The sequence below is a fragment of the Folsomia candida genome, unplaced genomic scaffold, assembly GCF_002217175.1.
Source record: "Folsomia candida strain VU population unplaced genomic scaffold, ASM221717v1 Fcan01_Sc002, whole genome shotgun sequence".
In the NCBI taxonomy this organism is placed as follows: Eukaryota; Metazoa; Arthropoda; class Collembola; order Entomobryomorpha; family Isotomidae; genus Folsomia; species Folsomia candida.
This window is the reverse complement of record NW_019091194.1, coordinates 1,612,812-1,638,468: the sequence shown is the minus strand read 5'-3', so window position 1 is coordinate 1,638,468 and position 25,657 is coordinate 1,612,812. Positions and strand designations below refer to the sequence as shown.

Below are 25,657 nucleotides of genomic sequence, written 5' to 3'. Positions count from 1 at the left end.
TGACAACAAATCCCTGTTCACTGCGAGCAGCTGTATGGCATAGAGAAGAAAAACCGGCTGCCAGTTTCAAACTCCATGCGAATGTACCCATGCTGGATACAAATTAAAATTTTGTTCGAGTTTTTTTTCGAAATTTTGGAATTGAATTGTTGCAAAACTTATAAAACTTATTCATGGGTCCTATCCGAGGTGGTCGAGGAGGTAAGTCAAATAATTATTCGTAAGCTATTTTATGCAATATTAGGTAAAAAAACAAGACGCCGGCTTCAAGTTTAATGGAGTATGAGTTTGTTGTTAAATAACAATGTTAATTATCTTGTTTTTTATCAGGTGGTGGTTTTGGTGGGGGTGGTCGAGGTAGAGGAGGCGGTTTCGGGGGTAAGACTTTGGTTTCAAGCTCACCGATTGACGATTGTGTATTATTTGGTTATTAATTTATGTATGTTTTAGGTCGTGGTGGCGGTGGGGGTGGCAGATTTCAGGATCAAGGACCTCCCGAGACCGTAATTCCACTTGGTTACCTTACCCACACTTGTCAGAACGACCTTGTATGTAAAGTCACGCTGGACGACGTTCCCTACTTCAATGCCCCCATTTATCTTAAGAATAAGCAACAGGTTGGGAAGATTGATGAGATTTTCGGAACGTTAAAGGACTATTGTGTCTCGGTTAAGCTGAGTGACGACGCGAAAGCTAGCTCGTTCAAGGAAAAGGATGAGGCAAGTAGTTTAAAAAATTAGCGAGTAGTTATATTTAGTTTATTTTAATGGTTGGTATTTTTAGTTCTTTATTGATCCTGCTAAAATGCTGCCATTGTCGAGGTTTCTACCCGGAAATGAGCAGAGGGGACGTGGAGGAGGCCGCGGAGGGAGAGGCGGAGGTCGAGGTGGTGGGGGACGTGGGGGTGAGCTTAAATATTTAATTAAAATCTGTTGACCGCCTTTAAACAAAATATAATATTATTAGGTGGAGGCAGAGGAGGATTTGGTGGTGGTGGCCGCGGCGGAGGGGGTTTCGGTGGTGGACGAGGGGGTGGTGGTCGAGGAGGTTTCGGCGGTGGGCGTGGTGGGGGTGGTTTTGGAGGAGGTGGTCGAGGCGGTGGTGGCCGAGGCGGAGGAGGTGAGGAAATAAATAATTTATAATTTATTTTAAAAATTGTAAACTAATTTCTAATGTTCCCGTTCTAGGTTTTGGTGGAGGCAGAGGAGGCGGTGGATTCCGAGGGGGACGAGGAGGTCGTGGTGGTTAAGAAGAATACTAAAATCCTTCATACTTGCATCAAATTCCGCCAACTTTTATATATTCTTGAATAATTAGTTTTAAAACGACCCATAGTGTAACCTGTTCATTTCATTGTTACTCTTTGTATCGACATTATTGACAATTTAATACGATATGTATCTCGTTTACAAACTTATATTTAGATATCTTACTTAGCCTATATTTACAACTTTACAGTGCGGTCCGTTCCGCAATAAAAGTAATCCATATTTCTTTACTGAAAACTTTTAAACCTATTTCAGTCATTCCCAGTAGATCTATCTATTTGTATCTGCTAAAGAGCAAGATTATACATGCACTAAATAATGTATACAGGTACACAATTCTCCTTACTCTTTACGCAATGTTAATGAGAACTTTTTACTTATATCGTGGTGTCCCCTATTAGTATTAACGCAGCATAGCATTGTTGCAAATGCACTTATGTACTATAAATCCTGTGCAATATTTACCCATCACATATTTGCTCATGAAATGAAATGTTGTTCATTTCTTGCAATGTAACCACGTCCCATAAGAAGAAGAAGAAAAGGCTTAAAATTTAATCCATTCCCATCCCATCACCATCATCACGGCTTAAATACGCTTATTACTTTACATACATGCACATTGTGCTATTCTTTGTTATTGTGCATCTCAGATAAATCTATGTATTTACCACACAACATGAGAACAAGACTGCCAGTCTTTATTCAACTATTGGCTTGAAGTCATCATCATGGCTGGTTCTTCTGCTTGGAAAATCGTGACTGATTTTGCACCACTTTTATCATAATCCGGACATTTACTTAACAACAATCACATTGATTATTGAGAAGAAAGAAAGAGACTGGTTACACGATTAAAGATCCATCTTTTGATTGATTACATTGATTACTTTATTATTATTTATAAAAATATTGACAATTAGAATCCTTCGTGGAAAAGGAAAGTTTCTGGTCTTCCTACGAACGTCAACAGATTCTGTGAGGGAGGGAGTTTATAGTTGTTTAATAACTTAATGGTGGATTGGATGGGACAATAATAGTAAAGGTACATGCCTTATGTACAAGTATACTGTTAAATAATACCCCATCGGGAGGTAGGTGGTTCCTTGTGGAGAAGGTGTCGGAAGGAAAAAGAATTTCTGATTGGGAAATACATGTGTCAATAATTACCATTTATTGAAATTCTGACCACAACTCTGCTGAACTGAAGTGCGAGACTAATTTGTAGGTTACAAAGGAAAATAAAGGTAAGGTTGGTTGGTAAAGGATGGAATAATTAAAGGGTTAATTATTGTAATAGTTACGTGTCAATTTGTCATTTCCGAATAGAATCCGCCTCAGTTTGCCTCGGTTAATGAGTCTGATCTCAACTTGCCTCTGTACTGTCTCAAAGTCTTGAATTGCCCACATCCTACTTTTAATATTTTTTTTGCGATATAGTTGGCAAATATTTTTGCAAGATGAAATTTCTCTCGTTACCATTTTTGAAACTGTACAAGTTTTACGAATTGTAGACAAATACATATTTTTTATGGGGCTTAATTGGCCAACACCCAACCCAATATGTAAACAATTTGACTTTGTTGTCGTGTCTCACCTTCTACTTTATCACTTCCCATTTCACGGATATTACATTCCATTGTATTAATTAGGAGGACTGGCCAGCGTGCATGAAATTCAGTGTCAACACCAAGATTAGGAAACGTCTCTCGACCAAGACAAACATCTCTGTCTGCTGAAAACTACAAAATTGACAATTCAACTTGATATTATCTTACGTGACACTCTTATTTGGTTGGATTCGTGATCACGCTCATATCCGCAACCAATCGCTATAATATTTTTATAGCAATAATCGATCCTCATGAAGATATTGATTAATTATTCTGTATAGAAGTTTATTTGAAGTGGAAGTGAAAGTGATTGCTTCGAGTGACATCGAGAAGGTACTCACTCCTTCAAATATCTGAATTCTTACGTTAGTCACCCACAAGAAGTGGATATCCATCCATCATTTTTTACTTGCCTCCGACCGTCTACTGTCTGACCAAATCTCGTTGTCGCAGTGTCATTTTTGGGCTGGGAGGAAGAACACGGTGTGAAAAAAAAGTTTTAATTCTTTGGATTTTATAAGACTGGAAAAATTTCAAAGTTTTTGGGTAAGATTTGATTTTTTTTGCATGTATAAAATTGTGTTGGTATTAGTTTAGTTGAGTGAGATAAGCACTTATCGATAACACCATCTTTTGCTTGAAGTGACCCGAAGGAGGAAACTTGTTTAATTTACTTTAATGAAAGATAAGATTATTTCACGGTCACATTTTACCTGGGAATTGTTGCACATGCAAAATAATAATTTTTATAACAAAATTGCCCTGAAAAATGGAGGCATGATTCCCAACGGTATAAAATAAATCCAATTGTATAACGTTTATGGTTTTTCTCTAACAGCGTGCAATTCTCAGAAATTAAGTGGTAAATTAGGTAATGCCGGCTAACTAATAAAAAAATCAGGGGTAAAACTTCTACATGTTGGCAATTCTTACTTACTTAATTAATGAGAAGAAAATGGAAACGTTTTTCCAAGAAGACGACCACCTGGATTTTATTTATTGCGAATTTTATATAATTTTTTTTTTGCAGATTTTACACACAATGGCGATCTCCTACTTCTCCTTCTTCCTGTCCATCACAATCTTTGCCTCGATAAGTGAAGGGGGTTATCCACCCAACGAGGGATATGGTGGATACGAAGTGAAAAAATACCCTTATCTGCCCGCCCCTCCGGGTGAAACGCCGGGGTGTGCGAAGGGTGGGGTCACGTATTGCGAAAAAATTGATACTTATCCAATGTAAGTTTCTCATTTTTAAGAAAATTTGCACCAATTTTTTAAGATAAGTTATGTTAAGCTAAAAGTGTTACATGTGTAAAGCACACAATTTTGCAAAAACCAAGGCGAAACATGTATTTCATTTCATGCCTGCAGTTCAGTCGTATTTATCAAATTACGCCTTGATTGAGACGTTGATTGCTCGCGTAACCTATGGGGTTGAAATAATGGGAAAAAGTTTGGTACGAATCTCACCACGATGATGAAGGGGAAGCCCTCCAGAAAAACTAAAGGCTGTCTTGTTACTTGCTAGTTGCTATCATTTCGCATCTTTTTTTGCATCGTCTCATGTTTTCCTTTTGTAAACTAGATGAATGTCGTGTCACTCAGAATCTCAGATTATAGTTGTGTAAAGGAAACATGTATTAGCTCCCTCAGTTAAAGGACTTTTGACAGCCAAGGGAATTAATAATGATTTAATTTAAGGATAACGTTCGACATGGCATTTAACTAATGAAAATCAGCTCAAATGACACGGCAATATAGACGATCGAGATAAATAATTACTACTTACCTGTAAGATAAGGCTAAATGTGGCGCACATATTTAAATGGAAATGAATATCAAGGGCGTGTTTTGTTAAAAAAAGAATTATTTACAAAAACAAAGTCGCCTAAATTTATTTGTTAAAACAAATCCGCATTGATACTTATCGATTAAGTAATTAAATTGTGGTGACAGGTGAAGAATTGCATTATTCGCGACACCCATGATTAATTCGTGCTGGTACCTAAATCAAGTCCAGGGTTAATATTTTTAGTAGACGATAGATAAGAAGTTATCCATTATTACGTCCTCGTAAAAAAGTAAACAATGACTTCCTCTGTAAATAAATACGTGCATATTTTAATCACAAGGAAGGACTTGGAGATCTCTTTTTTTCTCTGTCTCGACGACGAAAACAAGACCAGAGACCACCAACCAAGTGGTGACTAAATACTTGTCAATCAATCTAATTGAAATATATATTACGTCATAAAGTCCGTAATAATTCTATACACTTTTTATATCTAAGCAAGTATTTAGTAACTTTTGCTGGTATGAATTTAATCTAAAAATAAATGGGATCACTGTTAAGTTTAAACTTTTATTCTTTGTAGTTAGTTTTTAACCTTGAATCGAAATCGAATTAATGTATTTCAAGCCTCGTGTTCTTGTTCTTCTCTCCTCTTTCAAATATTAAGCAATATTTGCTTCGTCTCGTTAGTTTACACTATTTATTACCTTTACGTGGTCGTGGTGGGTACCTTCGAACAAAAGGATGCATCATGCATGCATCATCATCACAAGTAACAACCAAATAATATGACACACACTAAAATAAAATATAGCGATGAATGAAATGACCACAGTCTTCATACACGTTCTTGGGTGGCATAAGCTATTTAAGCATGTATGAATGTGTTAAATATTGTTATTAAGTCTTAATAAATGTGTAACAAGAGAGCCATCCACATTATTGTGTAATGTGTAATAATGCACGTTTTTTACAATTATTTACGGTCTACACACTTCAGGGTTGACAACACTAAATAACGAGACTTGATGTTGAGTGAGATTTTTGCACATTTTGAATGCAGGTAGGTGCATATATGTAGATAATATGCAAATAGGTATTTTATTTAAGGAGAAGAGGGTGATGATTTTTTTAGGGATTGTCCACTTCAAAATCATCTTCAAAGAGGGGTCGGGTTTAAGTTTAAGTTAAGGTTTAATTGAATTGGAGAGGTTTCGCCTTGGCCCATCAAATCCGCGTACCTGCCAACAAGTAGTCGACCACTTTGTATACATAATTTGTACAAATGAGATGCGTCGTCTTTTGAGAAATGTGTGTGTCTCGTGTGAATGAAAGTAGTGCTTGTTTGGTTTGATTATTATTTTTGACACCTAATGAAATGGAATCATGGTCAGGTTTTTAAAAAAACTGTGATGTGTTACATAATGTGGAACATTTTCGAAACTTTTGCATCACATTGTTGTACCTACGAATATTTTGAAATTGTGCATATGCAAAAAAAATTGGGTAGGAAATTGCATAATGTTGAGTATGAAGTGAAATAAAATTAATGATTTCATTACAAAATTTTGTATAAAAGTATTTTGGAGAGGAAATCATATAATATTTTCAGATATGATTTTTTAAATAATTTAAAAAATTTAGGGTTAGATAATTATTATCTAATCCTAAGTTATGTAAGCTATAATTTTGAATAATTATTTAGTGATCTTCAGTTTTCATTATGAACTGATTTGCAAAATCATAACTTTTTTGATTAAATAACCTTTGACTGACAATGAAATGCCTAAGTTTGACCTTTAAATAAACAAATTCTTTGACAGGGAAGTGATTTCCTACTTGCTTTACAAATGGGGCCGAACTTACCAACAATTCATCTCGAGTGAGTCGAACCGTGATTACGTTCCGGTTTCGAAAGCCTACGGGTCGCCCCTCCCGTACGACTCGTACCACCCGAAGGACACGGGCTACCTCCCACCACCCCCACTCGGCGCCCCCATAAACAACGCCACCGGAGGAAACAATAATCATAAGCAGTACGTCGATTCGTATTTCAGGTATGAATTCTGATTTTGTAGACCTCAAGAAAAAATAATTTGATGAAAAAATCTAGAAATTTTGAAAAAGTTTGCAATTTTAGCACGAGTCAGGGCTAAATCCTATCTGTCCGATCGTGATAACTCTCGTTTACCTATAATTCTAAGATTATTTTCCAATAGAATTCCAATTAGAATCCAATAGGATGTGATTTTTGAAATTGATAGAAAGATGAAATTTGGTATTTGGCTAAGGGCACATCTAGCTACAGAATATGAAATCAAATTTAGGAATACTTTTGCGAGATAGATCCAGCAATGGAACCCATACGTTTTTTTAAAATTTTCTAAAAAAAACTTAAATTTTTCATGGTTAATTACATTTTTGTAATTTTTGTAATTTGCATTTGTTACTGAACATTTTTGACAACTAGTAGAATCAGACTCTTGCCCTGACTTTGGCTAATCCTATAGAATTAGGCATACTACACTTACTGCTAAATCAACAATGCAGGTTTTGTACTTCGTGACGCCGTTAAATGTTTTTTTTTTTTTACATTTTATAGCAAAAATATTATCTTCTTAAGATTATTCATGACCACTCGTGGGCAATCGTCATCTAATTATTTTACTGAAATTATTAATTATGCGCAAATTTGATTACAAAAATCATGAGAAATCTACCATAAAGACGATAATTTCAACATCAAGAATATGCTACATTTAACAATTAATTAATTCACTAATTGCTATAAACAGAAAACGTCAACCCGGAAATGGAGGGTACGATTACTCATATGCCATCCCCCAACAAGGTCAAAACCATAATCAAAACCACCACAACCAGCACACGAATGGAGGAGGCGGTTATCAAAATGGGGGCGGTTATCAGGGCGGCTATGCTTCCACGATGGCCGCCGCAGCTGCAGCGCTCCCCCCACTTTTACACTCGGTCTGGTGGAACCATCGGGACCCTTCGAGCGGTACCGAGGCTTATCCACACGTCGCCCAGTATAATCAGGAAGGTTGGGGGCAGAGGTGGCGGAGAAGGGCGAAGAGACAGGCGGAAAATACGGTAATAATTTTTACACTGAAAACAGGAATTTTTTATTCTTCCTGGAACTTACCTCATAATTTTGAAAAGTATTTCGAAGAAATTTATCAAATATTCCAAGAATCTCACCCCCAAAATCGTGCAAATTTACTGAAAAATTCCCAGAATACGAGAACCGATTGAGTCATAAACTTGCGTATGTATGTACATTGCTGGAAAATCCATGCATTTATCTTCATAGTCTGCAGAATACATCTGACGGAAATCACTTTTTAGCACCGTCATCGTCATCATTGACATTAAAGACAATGGATGCATGTAAATGTGTAGAAAAAAGAACAATCGACCCTGTAATGTCAGTAGACAAGCAGTTTCCAGAACCCGTAACAAATTCATTTCCGTCGTAATTGTCGCACGTACCTGGTTTTAAGTTACATTACATAACAAAAACGTGCTCATTGTCATCAAGGCAAGGAAGTCAGGACACACGAGGTGGGTTAATGATGAGATAGTTCTGGAGAACAAGTGGTCAATCAGGCGTGTCTTTCTCGTTCTTTTTATACAAACCTGTCACCCGTGACCATAGTTGTTCTAAAATGCAAATGCTCATTTACCCAGTTCCATTTTGCTACTTAAATAGTTTGCAAAAAAAAGTTGGCAAAAAATCTGCATAATAATTATATTTTTCTTTGACAAAGCTCTGTCCCACGGTGGGACAATTCATCTCTCCTCAAGCCGCCATGAATATGGATGGAAATTGGATGTACGTTTTTCTTATTATTCATTATTCTTTATCTATTTTATGTATCTTATCAATTTCGTAAAGGTACGTCGTCAACATGGGGAACACAGCGCAGCAATTGGTCCGGAGCGAGGTGTGTGCACGTGGTGACGGTTCGGCGTGCAATAATGTTTGCAACGTGGCGCCCGGACTTACGGCGACGTGTCGACAGAAATACGTGCAAAAGAGGTTGGTCGCACTGGACGGGTCGGGAGGGAGTTTGAGAAATGATGTCTTTTGGTTTCCGCACTGTTGCAATTGTGAAATCAATTAAGGTCAGGAATTAGAATTTGTGGGAGGCAAAAGAAGAAAACACAGGGGTCAGTTTTTAATTAATAATTTGCACTAATTTAGGGTTTTGTTAAAACAAGTAAAATGCTGTTTTTCGGCCCCGATTAAGTTTTTTTGTGAAGTTTTGCTATTTATTTAAGCATAGGTTACATGAGGTATTAATAAACATATTGTAATTATTTTAGTTGGTTTTTATGTAAAAAAAACTGCAACTTTATTTTTAATGTCATCGTGTTAACTATTTAGTTTATTAAGGATAATCACTAGATTCAACTAGAATCAAACTGAAATCGTAACTATAATTTGTAAAAATTTAATAAGAAATAAAAAGTTTTTGTATTTTTTCCTAGTTATATAATTACAAAATCTTCAGTTGTTTAGTTAATAGCATGAGTTCATACTTTATTTCTGGAATTTTCACAGATTTTTAGAAATAATTTTGTGTAATTATGACCTTAATATTTGTGTCTCGCACTTGGCCCCTCCACCCCCTGCGACATTCCGCCAACAACGCGAGAAGAGTACGCCTCCGCGTCTGCAGTGCCGGCGTACGGCGTCAGGGATAGTGGAGCCCCGTTCATGATCAAATGGTCAATCTCAATCCGTCTCGATTTCGTCATGTTTTCCGGGATGAAGATCTGAATTATAGTGACAATTAATCATTATAATTATGATAATTTAAATAATTAACGTACTTGAATTCCGGTGATGCCGACGAAGCCGCCTTGGCGCAAGTCGATAACGTGTTCTCCAGCCAAGTCGTCTTCAGATAACCTGAAATTGAGTAATTGTTGATACATAGTTATGAATTGGGAGTAATTATGCTTACTCACATGACTTCTTGGGTCGCATTCATCTGATTAATCTCATTAATGTCGACCCCTCTTCCAACCGTGGTGAAAAAGCGAAGGATTCTTGGCCCGGAGTGAATCGGAGCTTTCAATTTGAAGGATTGGATCTGAATAAATATTTGAAACAGTGTTTCGATTATCGAAAATTGATGCTTATCGATTATATTAATTTGATACCATCATTTTTTCCGTGAAACTATACACGAGCAACAGCCGGCCCATTCCTCTCCCCGAGACGAGTTTATTCCCCTCCAAGAACCCCGAGAACGGGGTCGGCAAGAGGTCATTCACGACGCGACAGTTCTTCCGATCCAAGTAGTCTGAGATATCACCCATTTTCGGAGTTCCTGCACCTCCCCCAATTTGCGACGGCATTCCCATCGACGTCATGGCCGCAGTTGGGGTGAGACCACCCACCTTTTTGTAGTCAATGTCGTTCTGAATTCGCTTAATTTTTGATTCCAGTTCCACGGGGGATGCACCCTGAAATTTAATTCGGAATGAAAAAATATCTACGTAATGTTTTTTACAAGGTTGTCATTCCGTTACCTCGACACGATCGACACGAGTCCGATTGTTGTACAGGACAAAGATGGGGACTTTGGTGATTCGGTGTTTCTTGGAGGATGACATGCATCGCTCGGCGTCAACCTGGGGGTCATTTTATTAAATTGAAACAAAAATCGCATATTTTTCACTAGATAATTTATCCACCTTGAGGAACAAAGTGTTTGGATTCTTCTCTGCTATATTGTCAACGAAGGGATTCATTTTTTGGCAGGATCCACACCAAGGGAGAAAAAAGTAGACTACGGTGCACCTTTCGCCCCCCATGCCACGAATCATGGTTTCCAACTCGTCGTCATTGTTCATAGTCCGAATTCCGGTCATTCTGGGGGAGGAATATTTTTAGGAGATTATGATACTAAAATTTTGGGTATGATTTGACAATGATTTGGACGTTTTGTCCAATATTTATCAGAGTAATTTGTAATTTGGGTAATGACAGTTTTTCAAAACTTTATACCTTTTTAAATTATTTTGGATTATCACTTGACAACATGGAATTTATTCGAATTTAGGGAAGGCTTGCTAAATTTTTTTCTAAGGTGAGGTAAAAAACTATAGTTACAGTTACACCTTAGTATGCATTCACCCCCCCCCCTTCGAAAACTTTGACCGCGCCCTACAGCCAAGGGGGTGCGTTTTAGAGAAAAAAATAAAGAGACCAAAAAATCAATTACGGACATAATCTAGTGCTATCCTAAGGGATTTTTCGATGTGACCTCCCAGAAAAAAGTTTTGATGGTGGTGAATGGTTGCATATCGCAATTTAAGTATGAAGGGGACTACCTACATAGCTGGGTATCTAAATTTATGAAAGATCGCCTCCACTTTACTATAAGGAGAAACAAGAATTTGGTCGATTGGTTGAGAAACCAGTGACTTTTCCCTATAACGAAAATTTCCGAGTGGTTGCTATATAGTAACTATATAGTTACACCCTCGCTATGGAGTCTTAGCCCGTGTCCGGGCTTATGGGACCGTCATGTCCGTCCTCAAACACGATAGACTTGCAATTTTACCATATGCATATTGGACAAAGTTATGAATCGAGTTCGAAGGTGGGTGAAATCGGTCAAATGGGGGTGTCATCTAAGTGGGTGGGGTGCTATGCACCAGATTTAAAAATTGTCATAGAAAGCTGAAATTTGGCATACAGATAGTTAGTGGCTCCTAATGGTAAAAATGAATTCAGATTGGAAAAATTTTCATCCAGAGGGACCCGATGGGGTTACTCATACTGATTTCTCAACATCGTCAAATAGAGTTGTAATTTGGTACAACGGTTTCCAGTCGCACCTAATGGAAGAATATGAACTGGAATTGATAAAATTTGTATGTGGAGGGACCCTTTGAAGTCACCCACACCTTTTAGAAATTGTCACCAATGGTCTTATATATAGCTTTACACATAAGTCGAAGAGCAAATTTGCGTGGGTTATAAGCATATCAAACTTGATATCTGTCAACTAACACTTCTAAAATGTATGTAAATTTGAGCGAATTCAATTGGCTAGGATATCCGCAAGACTAACGGTGTAAATGTTGCTTCATAGCGTACAATAATGGTTACGTTCTATATTTGCCTTTAAAAGTCAACCCTAAAAAAGAATTAAATAAAATATAGCTTGAAAAAGTAAAAGTTCTAAGGTGAGGAAGTGCACTTAAAAGTATTAAACCAGCTCCCTCCGCTACCCAAATAATTTTACTTCGCCTGGGCTGCCTACTGCATGCAAAATATCGACAATAATGTTTCGGCGTCACGTAAGAAAAATATTAGACTTAATTTCTTAGTCTAAAGTTAACTTTTCAGTTGGTTAATATCCAGATAACATTGATGGGTGGTAAAAGTATTAGCAATTAAATATTATCATTTGGTGGTAATTATTACATATGGTTCATCCGTCCCCAAATATTTATTTTGTATAACTAGTTCGGCATCATGCTCGTTGTACATTCAAGTCGGAATGTACTATATGTACTGATGAACCGATATATTATATTTTAAACCTATAGTATAGAATACAACACAACCATTGTTTTTATATTTGTTTGGTGACTCTTTGAGCGACTTATTTACATACCTGGTTTTATTTGCAAGAGATATTTTTTCATGGAGTAGGCAGTCCAGGCGAAATAAAATTATCTGGGTGGAGGAGGGAGCTTGTTTAATACTTTTAAGTGCACTTCCTCACCTTAGAACTTTTACTTTTTCAAGCTATATTTTATAGGCTTACTAGTAGACGAATTTTCATGAGTGATGTATTAGCAATGCACAATCTTATAATTGTTAATTTATGATTGTAGAGTAGACAAATGATTTTCGTTATTATTATAATTATTTAAGTTTGTATTTATACATTTGCATGTAATAATTTAATGAAAATGATAAGCATAATGCTGTTATTCATTCGTAGGATGAATATCCCTCAGCAGGATTATTTGGCTGAAATTAAATAATGCGTGTTAGCATTGGTTTAAAAGAATATTTGCAATTTTTTTCATGTACATACATCAATTTGCCTTCGAAAGACAGGGTGGATAGGAATTGGTAGTGATTTCCGATGAGAATCCCAATCTTTAGAGAAAACAACTTGTAAATATTTTTTTTAAAACTTGCAAAGTTTCTCAAATTTTGAAACGAAATGTTATTAATACGATACCTGGCTCTTCGTTCACAAATTCGTAAATTGTCATCGCATTTACTGTAAAAATCAGGACAAACAAAAGGAAAACTACGAGTTGAAAGGATTTGAGATGCATTTTGCAAATTTATATTAAAATTTTGAAAGTTGAGTTGGCTTATGCACTTGTAAACTAATAATGACCACAAGTTAATGATAATGAAAACCCTTTAAATATTTATCACTCTCCATTCCTGGTTAATGACATTTCCCATTATGACTTATTATAGCCTTGTAATAATTAAAAGTAAATTTGCCCCATCAGCAATAATTTGTTTGTTTTTGAAAAAGAAATCCAAATATTTCTTGGACAATCTGGTTTTTATCTGATGCGTTGTCGTGAAAAACAAAATGATTCAAGCTGAGATTTTCTAAAATTAGCCAATCTCAAAAAGCAAACAACGACTTCATCGTAAAAGTTCTATGCTGATAATTTTGCATGCTGAATTTTTTAGTTAAATTTTGTTATTTTAAAATTAGCTACAATTTTAGCTTGTGTTTCATAATTCATCTCATTTTTTTAAATCATGTTTTGCCCAATGTTAGATTTTGTTGCCGAATATGATTTTTTTTGCAGTACGTAGTGTTGGTAAGAATGATTGTAAATGTAAACGACACATTGGAATTTTTGGCGAGATTTTTCTTACTGCATGTGCAAAAGTTATGCCCAGTCGTATGCATTTACATGACTAAATAAAATTCGCAAAACTTACACGCATATATGTATAAATAACAATTAAAAGTGATTTTATTGTCACATCTTGACAGGGCATAATAACATTAACATTTTCATTAACTAGATAAATTTAAGAATTCAACATGATATAAAGTTTGAAGCAAAATCATAATATCCAATAATTATTTGACATGGCATGAGCATGCGTTACGTGAGATTCTTGAAAGTGAGATTCTTCATGATAAAAAAACATTTGTGATAATTTGTTGCCTTATTTGCTACTCCTCCTCCTGAGAAAACTTGGGAGTTTTGTTGTCTTCTTCGATCACCTTGGCCGTTGAGGTGCCTCGGCGACGAACTACAGTCGACGAGGGAACCGCGATAATGACGAGCTGCGCATAAAAGATTATTTAATCTTAATATTTATTTATTTTAAAAAATTATGAATATTATTGAGATGATTTATGTACATATGTATTTACCTCAGGAATCGTCGTGTTCGTCAGTCTGTCCCTATTTCCAATTCCAGGAGACAGGGCAACCTGGATATTTTGCAGCTTGGCCGAGTGCACGTGGTGTACAATTTTGTAGTCGGATAGGGATTTCGCCTTGAACTTGAGACGGGGAGTGGTTCGAGCCAAATGTCCAGCGAATGTGACGTCATACTGGACCCAAAACTTGTCCATTATGTCCTCCGACAGCGTTCCATTTTCGAGAATTGTTTTCTCCAATGCTGCACCCAACGAGCAGCGACGGTACAATTCAATCCGCTCGGGAACGTTGGATGCTGGAACGGGGGCTGGAATCGTAGCTTTGGTTTGGGTGTCGGTAGGAGGGCTCATTCTAGAAATTTAGGATAATTAATGATTAGGAAAAGTATTTAACTAGCAATAAATGGGTGAAAGATATGCACTCACCTTATCTTTCACGATACACACAACTATAACTAAGTAGACTAATTAACTAACTAATAAATAAAATACTATAAATATAATTTAAAAATGATAAGTTCGTGATAATATTTCAAAGACTTGATAGGAAGAGAAGAAGACTGGAGGGACAACAACGAGACGAGAGTGACGAGACAAGGAAAACACCCAAGCTGGTGCCACGCTGTCTGGCTCCTGGCCATGTGCGCCGCACGTGTGACAAATTCGAATTAAATTTGCATACGACAACAAAGGAAATAATATGTATAATTTTTCATGAAACTGGACAATGGTTTTTCTGCTAAAATTATTTATTTGGTAGTTTAATTACTTACTAGGTAGATTCGAACATGGCTGTCTTTCTGAACCATATACTACTTTATATATCAACGGTAAAGTACGGATCAAGTTACAATTTTTTCCAAGTTGGGCGATAGCTCATGCTATAATTATTACGATTTAGGAGCAAGTACGGTTAAGATATAAATAATTGGTGAATTATCAGTGGGACGATGTGATGATTGGCAGTGCTAATATTACCAAATTATTACTCGTATCACATCTATTGCTCGTTATTATTTGGCTAATCTTATGTTATCTATTTTTTAAACCATAAACATTAGATAAAATAGAACCATCAGAAATATCTTTCATTTTTAAGGTACATTCCATTATGTTCCATACCGTTTCATATCCATCAGTTCCAACCTCAAAATTTCTTTAAAATAGAATGGTGATACGTATATTTCCACCGTAAAACAACAAACGGAGTGAGCAAAATTAAACCCCTACTTTTTGATATACGGCGTGTATATTAATAAGCAGCACGACACTTGTTGTGTATTATGAGAATAATTCTTTGTAATTATTCGCAATTAATTTTGTAAAGCTTCACCCACTGATTCTGAATTAAGCTACACTTACACTTCACTTCACTTAATGACTTGATTTTCGTCGATATCTTCGTCGATACTGTAGTTGCAATTGGTGGTGGTAATGGCTAAAGCTAATCGGACTAGGGCTAGTTATCCCGCTGTGTCAGCGAACTCCTGTCGGACTAAAGTTACTGAAACGTGACCGATACCTGACCTCCGTTGCGTCTCCTGCACCATCATGGTTTGTTGGAAACTCTCTGAAAATTATAGAATTAATTATAAGTATTAAATTAATTAAAAAATTAAATTATCTCTTACTACCTGTTCATGTTAAGAACTGCGGGTGGCGTCCTCCTATTTAAAGGATCGAATGGGGTCCTGCTGCCAATATGGGCCGGTTCTGAACGCGACTGATGTACTGGAGGAGTGTAACTTCCCGGATATGATGATGCTCCCGCCTTATCCTGTCCCATGACGAGTGGCGGCGTCATACTCCCGACAGGAGTAGAACTAGGACTTCCGAAGGGTGACTTCTCCAGGACGATCTTCATCGTACGGATTATCAAGATTTGTAGTCCGTATTGGAGAATGAGCGCCCCAAAACCTTTGTACAGGCCGGAGAATCCTTCAACGTCAACCGTTGTGCGAAAACAGTCCAACACGCCGGCGTACGAGGTGAGGATCGGGGTCACCTCGAATCCATTTTCTAAGCTGTCGATAATAGTTCGGGTTCCTTGGAGGTGCAATCTGAATTTAGTAGATTGAGTAAATTTGATGATTATTTTATATGAACTATAAGATATCTTGAATATTTTACCTGTTTAAGACAGTCTCCAAAGGAAATAGGATAATGTCCGCGGCCATATTGCCCACTAGTGAGGCAGTCATTTCTGTGTAGTATGACATGCTGGTGTCTTTCGATAGAGCGCCCTGTGAATTAAAATGTAACAGCATATTTATTTTTTTAATCCACAAAAAATACTTTATTTTTACTCGAAAACTTTACCCCTTTTCGCTCCTTTGATTCTCTCACTCTTCGAATAGCTGACACAGAGGCAGACTTGACTCCTGAATAGATCAAATAAGATAGGATTCCATGCGCCACCGTAGGAACGATGAGGACGTGGAGGGGGACGAGTCGACCGGTGCTGGGCCATGACAATAAACGCCAAAATCCTTCTCTGAATACGTCGAAAAATCCGGCGGTCTCGGAGGCCACGTCACTCTGCACCGTTTCCACTAGGCTGGCTGAGTAGAAGGGAGTAATTACGGCGACGCTGAGGGCTTTTAGGAGGATGTGTTGCATAACTGATTTGGTGGAGCTGTGACGTGTAATTTCCCTGTCGAAAAAAAACAAGTCTTGTTATAACGTTTTCTTCATTTAATTAGTAATGTTAATTATCAATTAGTGACTCACTTTGGACACGGCGTAACCTTGCTCGTCACATCTTCCACGGCTAAAGCCATCCCCCTCACGACGAGAGTGCTGCCCAGCCCCTTCCATAAGACGGCGACTCCTTGTCGTTGACAAATATGGAAGACGGGATTAATCATGGTAAAGGGTAAAATGTGGTATCGACTTGATGATGTGTGGACCTAGAAACAACCATACCATTTATTAATGACCGGAACAAGGTGAAGGGAAGTGAAGTTTTCTGGAATTCATTAGCAAAACATACACACGTTACTTGAAGGAATTTATTTTTAGCATACTTGGCATTGTCTTTTTAAAACGAGGAAAGGGTGACTGAGTAAATTTTCCACAACAATCGCCAACAATCCCACACCTTTCGCAGCAACAGATTGGATGTGAGGGTCTGAAATTTAGAAGCAAAAATTAAATTAACTAAAGTCTTTGGATGGAGAGAGAAAATGTGCCAGCTCTACAATTACTTGAATTACTTTTAAAAATAACTCGTTTTACTATGAACTAATGTTAAGTGTGGAAGTGCATCAATCTCTAATTACACAACAACAATCAACAAATTAAAACGAAGACTATTTTATAAGTAGAGATTTAACCTTCCGGAGACGTTTGTGGAGGAGAAATTCCACCGACCGGAGCAAGTGGTGGTGGATGATTAAAAGAAAGTGTCATATTCCTAAATAAGTATAAATAATGGGAATTAATAAACAGCCTTCTTTACGAACCTTCAGCGCCGTCGATTAAATTGTAGGCTGTCGGATACCCTCCGAGTCTCGGGCTTCCCATCGTCCCCACCGAGTAAGGCGAGATGGCTCGACTTCCGCCATAGTTATAGTTTGAATAGTAGTCGCCACGAGAGGATACCCGGCCAGAGGAGACGGGGGCGACGTATTCTGTGTCACCTGTAAAAATATGGGTATTGTTTCACCAACATGAACGGCATACATATAAATTATATTTAACGAGTGTACCTGTTCCGACTGGAGGGGGATAATTTTGCTGTTGTTGGGTATCAGCGCTGTGGTCAGTTTGATCGTACCCGTAGTAGCCTCCACGACGATAATCACTAATTCCAGCCATGCCGATGCTATTTCCTGGCTCTTGGAAACTACGTGAACTTGGAAAGATTCTTGACGAGTTGTTTGACGTAGTCGGGAGGTGATCGTGATTGCTTTGTTCGGAGCGTGACCTTTGGAAGGCGTTGGGCGGACTGGTAATTGGTCTGAAGCTGTAGTCTAGATTTATCAACTCAACCTAGACAACGGAAAATAGTTGGTTAAAATTATATGTTGTATGCAGATTGAATCGATTAATTAGAAATTCGAACCTCTAGATCTTCTGGGCCCTCGTCCTCGTCCAATTTCACCTCCTCCGGATCGATATCGAAAAAGCCGTAAATTTTGAACAAATTTACTCTGGCTCAAAGGCCAAACGCTGAGGAGGGTCACTCAGAAGATAAACTCGGCATCAAAAAGGTTGTCCACTGCCAGTTAAATAAATAGAGCAAATAAATTTAGTTCCTGTTTACACGAAATTATTGTCATATTTGTGTTAAAAAATATCTTTTGTTGCACTAAACCAAATGCGAAATAATATAGAATTATGTATAAATTCGAATAACTTTTGCAGAATTTTTGAAGATTTTAAAACCTTAATAAATTTATTAAAATCTAATAAGGCTAAAATGTAACTTCGCCAAAATGACTTCGTCTAGCAGTAGCAATCGAGTTAATAATTATAACAAAGTTTAAAATTATTTAACAATCTTATTTGTAATTTGTTCACACTAAAAATGCATACAAATCTATGAAAAATATAATTTTGCACAATTTACAAAAAAGATTTAACGACTTTCAAACCTTTCTAACTAAATACAAACAACAAAACGATGTAATAACTTTTATAAAGGCCAAGGTCAACAATAAAATAACGAAATGAAACTTACATAGAATTTCCAACTTATAAAGCGACAATTTAACTTCACTTTTGAACTATTACACTAATTGTACTAATTTTAAAAGTGAATTTAACAAAAATATATTTTCTTACCGTTTTCCTTGAATTTTGGGATGGGATTCTCTATATTGATCACACTGATCATGATCTATTGCGGGTCCAGCCAATCTCACTGTCGACTTGCACTTGGCTAAAAAAAGTGCAAAAATTTTCAGCATGCATTTTTACATGATGGATATCATTTTACTTATCATAATGTTTTGTTGCAATGATAAGCTAAAAATTTAGCTTTTTACAAATTGTAACTTACAATACCAAATTGGGAATAGAACTAAAATAACCTACAAATGTGAATTATTTCTAATTTTCGTTTGGGACGTTATTCTTATTCTTATGCAACTCTTCATTACAAAATTTGGAAATTAATTTTTCATTTTTAATACGTTACGGTGATAATTCATTTTTAATGCAAAATTAATTATACAGGACTGGAATTTTTATATAAAAGTTACGAATTTAGCTTCACTATTTTTGTGCATTCTATTTTTCATGGAAGTGACCTTGATATGATGCCCGGTGTCAACAAGAATAATTATCATGTGGACTTTAGTTAAAGTTGGACTCACTTCAGCTCAACCGGTTAATTAAATTAATTAACTAACAACAGATACCGTATTTAAACTTGTTTAAAATCAGAGTGGATAGAAGTTGAGTGCAGATTGAATCGTGTATGAATTAATTGAACCCAGGTATAGAAATATGTTTGTTTATAAATATAAAAAAATCGTCCTATTTACTAAGTTAATTGAGTTTCAACTTAAAGGTTATCTCGATAAGATGAGCGGTGTGAGAAATGGAGTCAAGCTCGCGAGAAAATTCGTGATCGGGAACAAGTTTCAAGGTCTTCCGAAACTCGGGGATTTAAAAATCGTCGAGGAATCACTGCCCGCACTGGGAAAAGGGGGTCAGTTAATTTAAATTGAATTATTCGGTCATAATAAGAATTAATTAATAAATGAGGAATGCCAACAAATATTTGCATAATATTTTATTTTTTACGAAGAGATTCTATGCAAAGCAGAATGGCTAACGGTGGACCCATACATGAGAGCTTACAGTACTTTCCTGAAAAGCGGTGACGCCATGCCTGGGGCACAAGTGGCTAGGTATTTTAAAAAATCTCAAATCGCAAGTAATCTTAATTACATAATTTTTAACCTTTATTAACCCTTCGTCAGAGTTATTGCGAGTGAAAGTCCAGAATTTCCTGAGGGTTCTCAAGTTGTGGGGAATTTTGGGTGGAGAGGTAACTTTTACATAAATATGGATTAGTAAAAATTCATGAATTATTTAAAAAAATTATTAAAAAAATGTCTCGGCTTTTGACCTAGATTTGACAATTAGCAAAGTTCCACCTCCAGAAAAACAGAGTGCGGACTCCCTTTACAAAATGCCTGACCTTAAAGGCCTTCCAGACTCGTATGCATTAGGCTCTTGCGGAATGCCGGGGTAATTTATTGTGTGCAAATTCAAATAGTAATTTATTGATAATAATTAATATCGAAATTTTAAATTTCTAGTGTCACAGCATACTTTGGATTGCATAAAATATGCGAACCTAAGGCTGGTGATACTTTGGTCGTATCGTCCGCGGCGGGTGCCGTTGGCAGTTTGGTCGGACAATTTGGCAAGATTGCTGGTAATAATAATGGGATATTATCCCATTATTATGTAGTCATCAGTGGATAAGCAGCTTATCAAATCAAATTTTATTTAGGTTGTCGAGTCCTAGGCTTTGCTGGAACGAAGGACAAACTAACCTGGCTCAAGAATGACTTGGGGTTTGATGAAGTGTTCAATTATAAGGAGGTCAATGTCTTCAAAACGTTGAAGGAACATGCCCCCAAGGGTGTGAATTGCTACTTTGACAATGTGTGTGAAAAAATATGGCGACGTTTTGCGATTTCTTTCAATTTTAAAAGATAACTCGTATTCATAGGTGGGAGGTGAATTTGCTTACAATGTGATGAAAAATATGGCCATGTTTGGAAGAATTGCTGTCTGTGGGGCTATCACTGTTTATAATGACAACACCGGAAAGCCACCTCTAGGCAAGTTCATGGCAGCCAAAGTTTGAAAATAAATATAAAAAAACTTATGAAATTATGCATTTTAAAATCCATGTAGTTCCCGTCGACTATTTTTCCTTGATCTATAAAAACATCCGAATGGAGGGTTTCATGGTCATGCGATGGAATAAGGAATGGTTTCAAGGAATAGAGAAAGTTCGAGACTACATTATACAAGTAATTAATAATGTGAAATGATTTTTGTGTAATTTTCGTTGCATAAAAGAGAAATCAGAGAAAAATTAACTGATTGCATTTTTTAAGGGCAAGTTAAAAATTCAGGAGACTCAAGTCAACGGATTTGAAAACATGCCACAAGCCTTCATTGACCTTCTAGAAGGGAAAAATACTGGGAAAATGATAATTAAGGCTTGATTAAAATATTTTTAAATTATCTACTGGTACATAAAAAATATTTCTTAAAAATAAATAAAAAGTTTGCAAAATAATTTACAAGTTTTTGCTACATGTATTTTAGTTGAGTTTATCTTAAAGTGGATTTACATAGCTACTTCGCGTCGTACTGTGCATTTTCTCCCGTAAGTTTGTCCCTTATGTCAATTTTCAATTGCACTTATTTGTTAAATTGATGTATTTTATCAAGATTTACCATAAAACTTCAATGTAAAATGCCAGGAACACCCCGAAAAACACAAATAACATCAAACATCAAGTTAAGCTGTAAACTATAATTTTTAGGTCATAAAGACAAATTAAAAATAAATATAGGCAGATATTAACCAGAGCACTTAATTCGAGTTAGATATGTACCTGGAAATTGATTCTATTCATTTATCTATTTGAATTTTAGATAAAACCCGAGTAAAACCCAGTAAAACCCAGTAAAACCCGAGTAAAACCCAGTAAAACCCGAGTAAAACCCAGTAAAACCCAGTAAAACCCGAGTAAAACCCAGTAAAACCCAGTAAAACCCGAGTAAAACCCAGTAAAACCCGAGTAAAACCCAGTAAAACCCGAGTAAAACCCAGTAAAACCCGAGTAAAACCCAGTAAAACCCGAGTAAAACCCAGTAAAACCCGAGTAAAACCCAGTAAAACCCGAGTAAAACCCAGTAAAACCCGAGTAAAACCCAGTAAAACCCGAGTAAAACCCAGTAAAACCCGAGTAAAACCCAGTAAAACCCAGTAAAACCCGAGTAAAACCCAGTAAAACCCAGTAAAACCCGAGTAAAACCCAGTAAAACCCGAGTAAAACCCAGTAAAACCCAGTAAAACCCGAGTAAAACCCAGTAAAACCCAGTAAAACCCGAGTAAAACCCAGTAAAACCCAGTAAAACCCGAGTAAAACCCAGTAAAACCCGAGTAAAACCCAGTAAAACCCGAGTAAAACCCAGTAAAACCCGAGTAAAACCCAGTAAAACCCGAGTAAAACCCAGTAAAACCCGAGTAAAACCCAGTAAAACCCGAGTAAAACCCAGTAAAAGTAAACCCGAGTAAAACCCAGTAAAACCCCAGTAAAACCCAGTAAAACCCGAGTAAAACCCAGTAAAACCCGAGTCAAGCCCAGTAAAACCTTGTAAAACCCCTTTCGCATGGTAAAACCCGCTGGGTTTTATTAATTTGCGTCCCAGTAAAACCCAGTAAAACCCCAAAACCCCAACTTAGTAAAACTCGGGGTCAGTAATTCGGAATACCCTATTTTACATGAAATTGAAAGTTGAAAAGAAGGCAAACATACCAATTCCTTCCAGTAGGATCGCTTGCTATGGGTGAAAAATAATGTTTCTTTTATCTGCCGGATCATAATTTTAGTAGTCAGAATAATATTAAATACACAAAATTAGATGTCATTAACAGCAAGCGCATAACATGTATAACAAATTATGTAAATTAGTCTCGTGCATAAAATACGCATACCTGTGAAAGTTTTTATTCAAAATTTTAAAAATCATTATCCACATTATAATCATTTCTGCATCGTCCAACAATAAGTTTTCGTAACGTATCCACTAAACGCGGAGCTGTCCACGGTGGACCCCACGATTGAAAACTCTTTCCCCCGGATCCAAGACAGCACTGAAGCGACAGATTTCATGATGACGGAAAGTTCTTGATGACGCTCATCTTCGTCGGCATTATTATTATTATTATTGTTGATATCTTCGCCAATTTCGACCCGACCCTTTCGAACCTTTGCGGATGGGAACTTTTGCACAATTTCCAACCTCAAATCCTGACTCAAACCGAGGATCGAGATGAGGGATGAGATTACGGGAACGGACGCCACAGTGCCGAGCAAGCGTTCTTCAAAATCAAAGGTCAGCCTGACAGAGGTCAAATAACAAATAATTCAAAAACTCAAAATATAAATTTTAATAGCTATTTTTTCAACTTACTGAATAATGCAAACATTTGAGTCGTCATCCTCCAACGTTTTCGACTCATTGCGAAATAACTTATTCCGAAACATGGAAGTTTTGGAATAATTTTGCTCTTAAAATATTTTGTTATTTTGAGCACTTTGTAAGCCAGAAAGTAAAAATAGTAGATTTTGATTGTTTGAATAGTTAGATTAGGTACGTAGGTAATGCCATGAATTTGAATTAGATTAGAATTTGTATTAGGTTTTAGGTTATAAATTCATGGTTAATGCGCATGTAGTGGTAGAAAATACGTGTGAAAAAATACGGTACAATTAAATCTAAATAGTAAATATTGATGATAATGATGGAAAAATGTACACGGATTGACCAACAATTTATTAGTTGGGATTCTAAGCCATAATCAAGTAATGAAATTAACACCGGCTTTATTTAGGTGGATATGAAATCTGGTTTATTTATTGTTATCAACTTCCACGCTGTACACGCACGGCATCATTATCATCATAATCATAAATTGGTGGTGATGAAGCTTATACACAGGTAATCCACCGATTGATTAGCATTGATTAATATGCATGTTGGCAAATCGTATTTATGTTTAAAATGCATCGCAATGCGTACGAATTTATCAAAACTTAAGTGGTGTTTATGCTTCGCGTCACTGTCACGTCCTCCTCCAAATCCGATTTTTTGATTGGTTAAAATTTTTAATTGTCGTAGTGACAATTTCGCTCAGCCAATCAAAAAATCGGATTTAGAGGAGGACATAACGATAACGTGAAGCATAAACGCACCTTTAATTCATAACGCAGTCTAGAACAAAAGATTTTAGAAATATTAATTGCATACCTTTGCATCCAATAATGAAAAAATGCAGGAAATAATTTATTCGAAAAAATAAATTTTGATCTTTTTCGACATTTAATCATGAAAAATGAATTTATGGAATATAATAATTACGGATAAATTTCATTTCATCTTGAAATCAATAAAAACATTTTGTTTATAAAACTGTCTCAAGATGCCTCATTCTGTCAGATTCACACAAGAGACGATTCTCAATGCACCCCACATTAATTTGAGCCTCGCGCCCCCATCCCGGCGAGGACTGAACTGTGCTGCATGCTTGTGGATCCGTGCTGCCTTCCAACAGTCCAATCGGTGGAAATTCACAATTAAATCCTAATTTCCGTCAAAAAAGTTAATTAACTGTTAAGTTTGTAGTCGAAATGGTAAGTGAATCAAGGTTTAGATTAGATTGAATAGATTTTTTGGTCAAGGAGAGTATGAATAAATTGAAATAAAACAGATTTTCAAGTTTTTGAGCTCAAAGTTTAAAATTGATTGTTTTCACGTTTCATCAACTAATTAACTGTAAATTAATTATTTTGTGTACAATTTCAGGGTATCGACATCAATCATAAATGGGACCGCAAGGTTCGTCGCACGGAGCCAAAGAGTGAGGATGTTTATCTCCGCCTCCTCGTCAAGCTGTACCGTTTCCTGGCCCGTAGAACGAACGCCAAGTTTAACAACATTATTCTGAGGCGTCTTTTTATGTCGAGAATTTATCGACCACCCGTCTCCATCGCTGGTCTGTCTCGTCACATGAAGAAGGCTGGAAGGGAGGACAAGATTGCTGTCGTTGTCGGCACTATCACTGATGACAGGAGGATTTACACAATCCCCAAGCTCACCGTGAGTTGCTTTATAATCAATTGATTACTAATTATAATCTTGATTAATTTATTTACAATTTTATGACATTATTTGTATTGAATTTTGCGTTTATTTTTTATTAGGTGTGTGCCCTCCGCGTCACAGAAAAGGCTCGCGCTCGGATCCTGAAGGCTGGCGGAGAAATCATTACTTTCGATCAGTTGGCCCTGCGAGCTCCTCTTGGACACAAAACGGTCTTGCTTCAAGGTAAACCTCGTCGTTGTACACTTACCTAATTCTTGAATACTATTCTGCAACTGACTGATTTCTGCTAATCTTTACAGGAAAGAGAACATCTCGGGAAGCTAACAGGCACTTTGGACTCGCTCCTGGAGTTCCTCACAGCCACTCGAAACCATTGGTGAGGTCAAAGGGACGTAAATATGAGCGTGCTCGTGGTCGTCGCGCTTCTTGCGGATACAAGAAGTAAACTAATTGCTGCTTCTTTGTATTCCACAAAAATCCATTCTTTTTTGTAAAGCAAGAAAAAAGGTGACTTCTAATAAATTGTCGTTATGTTGGAAATTCTCTACAAGTGAAATTACTGATTTGTTTATTCTTAAGAACTAATGCTACTTAAAAGGCAAATTCGTACGAATTTTTGCAATAAAGTTTCTGCAAAACTGGCAATTTTGTTTTGCACAAGTCAATCCCGATTAACCCCGT

The 25,657-nt window shown here is 36.7% G+C and overlaps 8 protein-coding genes and 1 long non-coding RNA gene across 10 annotated transcripts; 4 read left to right on the top strand and 5 right to left on the bottom strand.

Moving 5' to 3' along the window:
• Positions 1-45: 45 nt before the first annotated feature.
• Positions 46-1,505, top strand: LOC110844069 (probable H/ACA ribonucleoprotein complex subunit 1). Its single transcript, XM_022090184.2, has 6 exons — positions 46-201; positions 331-378; positions 451-719; positions 784-904; positions 967-1,119; positions 1,188-1,505. Exons 1-6 carry the CDS (start codon positions 174-176, stop codon positions 1,247-1,249), a joined length of 681 nt encoding a protein of 226 aa, XP_021945876.1. The 5' UTR covers positions 46-173; the 3' UTR covers positions 1,250-1,505.
• A 458-nt stretch (positions 1,506-1,963) lies between these two features.
• LOC110844437 (protein spaetzle 5) lies at positions 1,964-9,191 on the top strand. Its single transcript, XM_022090637.2, has 7 exons — positions 1,964-2,515; positions 2,921-3,427; positions 3,912-4,120; positions 6,500-6,733; positions 7,472-7,787; positions 8,465-8,529; positions 8,593-9,191. Exons 3-7 carry the CDS (start codon positions 3,924-3,926, stop codon positions 8,819-8,821), a joined length of 1,041 nt encoding a protein of 346 aa, XP_021946329.1. The 5' UTR covers positions 1,964-2,515; positions 2,921-3,427; positions 3,912-3,923; the 3' UTR covers positions 8,822-9,191.
• Positions 8,948-11,277, bottom strand: LOC118434283 (thioredoxin-like protein 1). The gene is made up of 7 exons (XM_035847374.1): positions 10,717-11,277; positions 10,404-10,581; positions 10,239-10,340; positions 9,867-10,172; positions 9,672-9,796; positions 9,534-9,612; positions 8,948-9,476 (listed from the first exon to the last, which is right to left on the bottom strand). Exons 2-7 carry the CDS (start codon positions 10,578-10,580, stop codon positions 9,294-9,296), a joined length of 972 nt encoding a protein of 323 aa, XP_035703267.1. The 5' UTR covers position 10,581; positions 10,717-11,277; the 3' UTR covers positions 8,948-9,293.
• A 1,346-nt stretch (positions 11,278-12,623) lies between these two features.
• Positions 12,624-13,097, bottom strand: LOC118434625. Its single transcript, XR_004834147.1, has 3 exons — positions 12,917-13,097; positions 12,767-12,831; positions 12,624-12,699 (listed from the first exon to the last, which is right to left on the bottom strand). It is a non-coding gene; the product is annotated as an uncharacterized LOC118434625 (long non-coding RNA).
• Positions 13,098-13,657: 560 nt separating this feature from the next.
• LOC110844971 lies at positions 13,658-14,692 on the bottom strand. Its single transcript, XM_022091318.2, has 3 exons — positions 14,531-14,692; positions 14,096-14,456; positions 13,658-14,005 (listed from the first exon to the last, which is right to left on the bottom strand). The coding sequence occupies exons 2-3, from the start codon at positions 14,453-14,455 to the stop codon at positions 13,892-13,894; spliced, it is 474 nt and encodes a 157-aa protein (XP_021947010.1). The 5' UTR covers position 14,456; positions 14,531-14,692; the 3' UTR covers positions 13,658-13,891.
• A 146-nt stretch (positions 14,693-14,838) lies between these two features.
• Positions 14,839-19,229, bottom strand: LOC110844588 (solute carrier family 25 member 46). 2 transcript variants are annotated; one of them, XM_022090827.2, is made up of 11 exons: positions 19,110-19,229; positions 18,893-18,989; positions 18,171-18,326; positions 17,815-18,097; positions 17,569-17,745; positions 17,131-17,234; positions 16,835-17,013; positions 16,424-16,757; positions 16,235-16,347; positions 15,739-16,164; positions 14,839-15,674 (listed from the first exon to the last, which is right to left on the bottom strand). In XM_022090827.2, the coding sequence occupies exons 4-11, from the start codon at positions 17,921-17,923 to the stop codon at positions 15,581-15,583; spliced, it is 1,536 nt and encodes a 511-aa protein (XP_021946519.1). In that variant the 5' UTR covers positions 17,924-18,097; positions 18,171-18,326; positions 18,893-18,989; positions 19,110-19,229; the 3' UTR covers positions 14,839-15,580. The 2 variants fall into 2 exon arrangements, with proteins under 2 accessions (XP_021946519.1, XP_021946518.1); XM_022090826.2 differs by lacking the exons at positions 18,893-18,989; positions 19,110-19,229 and adding an exon at positions 18,789-18,871.
• A 172-nt stretch (positions 19,230-19,401) lies between these two features.
• LOC110844211 (prostaglandin reductase 1) lies at positions 19,402-21,377 on the top strand. Its single transcript, XM_022090361.2, has 10 exons — positions 19,402-19,548; positions 19,623-19,763; positions 19,863-19,965; positions 20,038-20,105; positions 20,191-20,308; positions 20,380-20,498; positions 20,577-20,731; positions 20,799-20,910; positions 20,987-21,105; positions 21,193-21,377. The coding sequence occupies exons 2-10, from the start codon at positions 19,637-19,639 to the stop codon at positions 21,301-21,303; spliced, it is 1,032 nt and encodes a 343-aa protein (XP_021946053.1). The 5' UTR covers positions 19,402-19,548; positions 19,623-19,636; the 3' UTR covers positions 21,304-21,377.
• Positions 21,378-22,793: 1,416 nt separating this feature from the next.
• Positions 22,794-23,736, bottom strand: LOC110844831. Its single transcript, XM_022091129.2, has 2 exons — positions 23,285-23,736; positions 22,794-23,212 (listed from the first exon to the last, which is right to left on the bottom strand). Exons 1-2 carry the CDS (start codon positions 23,356-23,358, stop codon positions 22,855-22,857), a joined length of 432 nt encoding a protein of 143 aa, XP_021946821.1. The 5' UTR covers positions 23,359-23,736; the 3' UTR covers positions 22,794-22,854.
• Positions 23,737-24,344: 608 nt separating this feature from the next.
• LOC110843662 (60S ribosomal protein L18) lies at positions 24,345-25,523 on the top strand. Its single transcript, XM_022089668.2, has 4 exons — positions 24,345-24,504; positions 24,677-24,970; positions 25,075-25,198; positions 25,276-25,523. Exons 1-4 carry the CDS (start codon positions 24,502-24,504, stop codon positions 25,419-25,421), a joined length of 567 nt encoding a protein of 188 aa, XP_021945360.1. The 5' UTR covers positions 24,345-24,501; the 3' UTR covers positions 25,422-25,523.
• Positions 25,524-25,657: the final 134 nt, after the last annotated feature.

Excerpts from the sequence above, each read along its gene's own strand:
- LOC110844069 (XM_022090184.2), top strand. The coding sequence starts at position 174 with ATGGGTCCTATCCGAGGTGGTCGAGGAG. Across the intron at positions 202-330 it reads TATCCGAGGTGGTCGAGGAG|GTGGTGGTTTTGGTGGGGGT; the intron begins GTAAGTCAAATA and ends GTTTTTTATCAG. Across the intron at positions 720-783 it reads CGTTCAAGGAAAAGGATGAG|TTCTTTATTGATCCTGCTAA; the intron begins GCAAGTAGTTTA and ends TGGTATTTTTAG.
- LOC110844437 (XM_022090637.2), top strand. The coding sequence starts at position 3,924 with ATGGCGATCTCCTACTTCTCCTTCTTCCTGTCCATCACAATCTTTGCC. Across the intron at positions 4,121-6,499 it reads AAAATTGATACTTATCCAAT|GGAAGTGATTTCCTACTTGC; the intron begins GTAAGTTTCTCA and ends ATTCTTTGACAG. Across the intron at positions 7,788-8,464 it reads AGAGACAGGCGGAAAATACG|CTCTGTCCCACGGTGGGACA; the intron begins GTAATAATTTTT and ends TCTTTGACAAAG.
- LOC118434283 (XM_035847374.1), bottom strand. The coding sequence starts at position 10,580 with ATGACCGGAATTCGGACTATGAACAATGACGACGAGTTGGAAACCATG. Across the intron at positions 9,797-9,866 it reads GTTTCACGGAAAAAATGATG|ATCCAATCCTTCAAATTGAA; the intron begins GTATCAAATTAA and ends ATATTTATTCAG. Across the intron at positions 9,477-9,533 it reads TCGGCATCACCGGAATTCAA|ATCTTCATCCCGGAAAACAT; the intron begins GTACGTTAATTA and ends ACTATAATTCAG.
- LOC110844971 (XM_022091318.2), bottom strand. The coding sequence starts at position 14,455 with ATGAGCCCTCCTACCGACACCCAAACCAAAGCTACGATTCCAGCCCCC. Across the intron at positions 14,006-14,095 it reads CGAACACGACGATTCCTGAG|CTCGTCATTATCGCGGTTCC; the intron begins GTAAATACATAT and ends TTTTATGCGCAG.
- LOC110844588 (XM_022090827.2), bottom strand. The coding sequence starts at position 17,923 with ATGGCTGGAATTAGTGATTATCGTCGTGGAGGCTACTACGGGTACGAT. Across the intron at positions 17,746-17,814 it reads TCCCCCTCCAGTCGGAACAG|GTGACACAGAATACGTCGCC; the intron begins GTACACTCGTTA and ends ATATTTTTACAG. Across the intron at positions 15,675-15,738 it reads GCAGTTCTTAACATGAACAG|AGAGTTTCCAACAAACCATG; the intron begins GTAGTAAGAGAT and ends TATAATTTTCAG.
- LOC110844211 (XM_022090361.2), top strand. The coding sequence starts at position 19,637 with ATGAGCGGTGTGAGAAATGGAGTCAAGCTCGCGAGAAAATTCGTGATC. Across the intron at positions 20,499-20,576 it reads ACAATTTGGCAAGATTGCTG|GTTGTCGAGTCCTAGGCTTT; the intron begins GTAATAATAATG and ends AATTTTATTTAG. Across the intron at positions 20,732-20,798 it reads TGAATTGCTACTTTGACAAT|GTGGGAGGTGAATTTGCTTA; the intron begins GTGTGTGAAAAA and ends TCGTATTCATAG.
- LOC110844831 (XM_022091129.2), bottom strand. The coding sequence starts at position 23,358 with ATGTTTCGGAATAAGTTATTTCGCAATGAGTCGAAAACGTTGGAGGAT. Across the intron at positions 23,213-23,284 it reads TCAAATGTTTGCATTATTCA|GCTGACCTTTGATTTTGAAG; the intron begins GTAAGTTGAAAA and ends GACCTCTGTCAG.
- LOC110843662 (XM_022089668.2), top strand. Across the intron at positions 24,971-25,074 it reads ACACAATCCCCAAGCTCACC|GTGTGTGCCCTCCGCGTCAC; the intron begins GTGAGTTGCTTT and ends ATTTTTTATTAG. Across the intron at positions 25,199-25,275 it reads CAAAACGGTCTTGCTTCAAG|GAAAGAGAACATCTCGGGAA; the intron begins GTAAACCTCGTC and ends TAATCTTTACAG.